This window comes from Chiloscyllium plagiosum, chromosome 11, assembly GCF_004010195.1.
Source record: "Chiloscyllium plagiosum isolate BGI_BamShark_2017 chromosome 11, ASM401019v2, whole genome shotgun sequence".
NCBI lineage: Eukaryota > Metazoa > Chordata > Chondrichthyes > Orectolobiformes > Hemiscylliidae > Chiloscyllium > Chiloscyllium plagiosum.
In genome coordinates this window covers 51,881,721-51,884,668 of record NC_057720.1, presented here as the reverse complement: position 1 = coordinate 51,884,668, position 2,948 = coordinate 51,881,721, and the positions used below count along the sequence as shown (strand labels likewise).

At 42.5% G+C, this 2,948-nt stretch overlaps 1 protein-coding gene across 3 annotated transcripts in view; it reads left to right on the top strand.

Annotated features, from left to right (window-relative positions):
* The first annotated feature begins 2,530 nt into the window (after positions 1 to 2,530).
* The window catches only part of czib (CXXC motif containing zinc binding protein), a 14,366-nt gene continuing 13,948 nt past the window's right edge, over positions 2,531 to 2,948 (top strand). For 2 of the 3 annotated variants that reach the window (XM_043699318.1, XM_043699317.1), the window contains exons 1-2: positions 2,532 to 2,627; positions 2,719 to 2,802. In XM_043699318.1, coding sequence (XP_043555253.1) covers positions 2,622 to 2,627; positions 2,719 to 2,802 — 90 coding nt within the window. In that variant the 5' untranslated portion in view covers positions 2,532 to 2,621. Of the gene's footprint in view, positions 2,628 to 2,718; positions 2,803 to 2,948 lie in introns of all 3 variants that reach the window. The other variant, XM_043699320.1, reaches the window with a different exon arrangement.

Genomic DNA, 2,948 nt, shown 5'->3' with positions numbered 1-2,948 from the left:
AGTATTGATAAGCTGAGTCCATTTATGATCTAGACATTTTGTAAAATGTTGCTCATTTCCTATATAGAAAGATTAATGAGGTCTGGAAATCCTGGAATGAAGAGGAAATTCGTGCTTAAAATCAAAGAGGTAAAATATACAATACTTTAGTTGCATCATTAGAACAAAGAGTAAACAGAAACAGTTTTTGGAGGGAAGAATCTATAGCAAACATAGAAGGAAAAAAGGAGAATACCGATGATAGACATAATGGTATAAAAAATAATTTGAGGAAACTCAGCATCTGTGAAGAGCAATGTTAACCCTGTTTTAAGTCCTGTTGCCCTTCTTCAGAACTGCTAGTATCTAAGAAAATGTAGTACTTATGCTGATGATGGGATAGGGTGAGGAATGGGACAGGGAGTAGGGTGGAGTGAATAGGTAGAGACAGAGCTCAGAGATAGAGAAAGGAAAAAAGCTAGTCATAGAGTATAGAAACAGGCTCTTTGGCCCACTATGTTTGTGGTGACCAACAAACCGAACAACACATCCCATTTTTTGGCACTTGATCCATAGCCTACTAGCTTACCATGCCCCAACATTTTAAATACTCATCCAAATGCTTCTTAAATGTTGTGAGAGTACCTGCTTCCAACTCCCCCCTGCCACCACACAGTCTCAGGCAGCATATTCCATATATCTACCACCCTCTGAGACACATCTGCCATGATCACATTTTGTACACCTCAAAAGATTGATACCTGAGGCAGTTTTCTACAGACGGGTAATGTATGAGATCTACCCTCTCTCCGCTCCTCAGCTTTCTCTGCTCCAAGCAAACTAAATACAATCTATCCAGTCACTCCTCATAACTGAGACTTTTCATCTCAGGCAACATACCAATGAATCTGCTCTACAGTACAATTATGTCCTTTGATAGTGATCAGATGGGCCAATGGGCTGAGAGGTGGCAGATGGAGTTTAATTCAGATAAATGCAAGGGGCTGCATTTTGGGAAAGGAAATCCTTGAAAGTGGAGTCGCAGGTAGACAGTATTGTGAAGAAGGCGTTTGGTATCCTTTCCTTTATTGGTCAGAGTATTGAGTACAGGAGTTGGGAGGTCATGTTGCGGCTGTACAGGACATTGGTTAGGCCACTGTTGGAATATTGCACGCAATTCTGGTCTTCCTATCGGAAAGATGTTGTGAAACTTGAAAGGATTCAGAAAAAATTTACAAGGATGCTGCCAGGATTGGACGATTTGAGCTATAAGGAGAGGCTGAATAGGCTGGGGCTGTTTTCCCTAGAACGTCGGAGGCTGAGGGGTGACCTAAGAGGTTTACAAAATTATGAGGGGCATGGGTAGGATAAAGTCTTTTACCTAGGGTGGGGGAGTACAGAACTAGAGGGCATAGGTTTAGGGTGAGAGGTGAAAGGTATAAAACAGACCTAAGGGGTGACTTTTTCAAACAGAGAGTGGTACGTGTGTGGAATGAGCTGCCAGAGGAAGTGGTGGAGGCTGGTACAGTTGCAACATTTACAAGGCATTTGGATGGGTATATGAATAGAAAGGGATTGGAGGGATACGGACCAGGTGCTGGAATTGGGTTGGGATATCTGGTCGGCATGGACGAGTTGGACCGAAGGGTCTGTTTCCATGCTGTACATCTCTATGACTCTATAACCAGAACTGCACACAATATTCTATCTGTGGCATTACTAATGTTTTATAAAGTTGTGACAATATTTCTTTGCTCTTATATTCAACGCCCTGCCTAATGGAGGCAAGCATCTTGTATGCCTTCTTCACCACCCTGCCTACTTGTGCTGACACCTTCAGGGATCTGAGGACCAAGGTCCCTGTATTACTCAGTACTTACTAGGGACTTACCATTCATTATGTACATCCTTCCCTTTTTAGTCCTCCCAAAATGCATCGCCTTGCACTTATCTGGATTATACAGACAAAGGGATTGTCAATCGTAATCTGGGAAAGAAAAGCTAGATAAGCGATAATGAGGACCATAATTGATGAATATTGGTTAGAAACATATATAATAGTTTGGATGCAGTTGCACTATCTGGAATATGTAGAGGAACGCATGGAGATGCATGGCTGCCAACCTTCTGGCAGGAGGCTAACAGCAAGATGAAAATTAATTTCAATTTTTCAGTGAACTGAAATCGAATTTAGGTAACCTTAAACAGGCCATTTGGTCCTCTTTGTGCCACGGTCTACATTACCTTTTCACCTTTTATTTTCTGGGAACGGTCCCAGTCCTCCATCCAAAGTAAATTGATTGATACTTTTGACATTATTTATGTTTTCCAGTGTTTAATCTTTTGCAATGCAGGTACAATGTTAATTAGACACAATGTTGCTACTGAAACACAGCCAATAAAAAGAAATATTTAAAAGCTAAGATTTGTGCAATGTAATTTCATTTTTCCCACCAAATTGTTGACAGTTCTTCTGTAATCCAAAGGTGTTAAGTATATTGCAAGCAGGAGTTAACCTGCAGGTATTGTTCAAAGAAGCTTGGTCTCCTCTCCCTGTAATATTGCTGCCCGCTGCAGGGGGCGCAGGTCGTGATTACCTTCGTTACGACAAGCCGTAAATTGATGTGTGTGTCGAGGCCAAGATGGTGGTGAGTGAAATGGACAAGTTTTATTTTGAAAGTAGTTTTAGATCGTTCTCCGATGGGTTCCTGATCCTCATGCTTCACTCACCTGTTGCAGAAATTCGGGCTCCAGTTCAAAGCGACTTTGGAAAATATCAGCAACGTGCGGCCGGAGGGAGAGGATTTCCGCTGGTACCTGAAGGTGGAGTTCATACTCATCAATGTGACAGTGTCTGTGACAGTGTGTCTGTGACAGTGTGTCTGCAACAGGGAGGCTTCTCACTGACTGACACCGCCCCTCACACTGCGGTATACACCCTCCCACAGCCCCTCACACTGCTGTATACA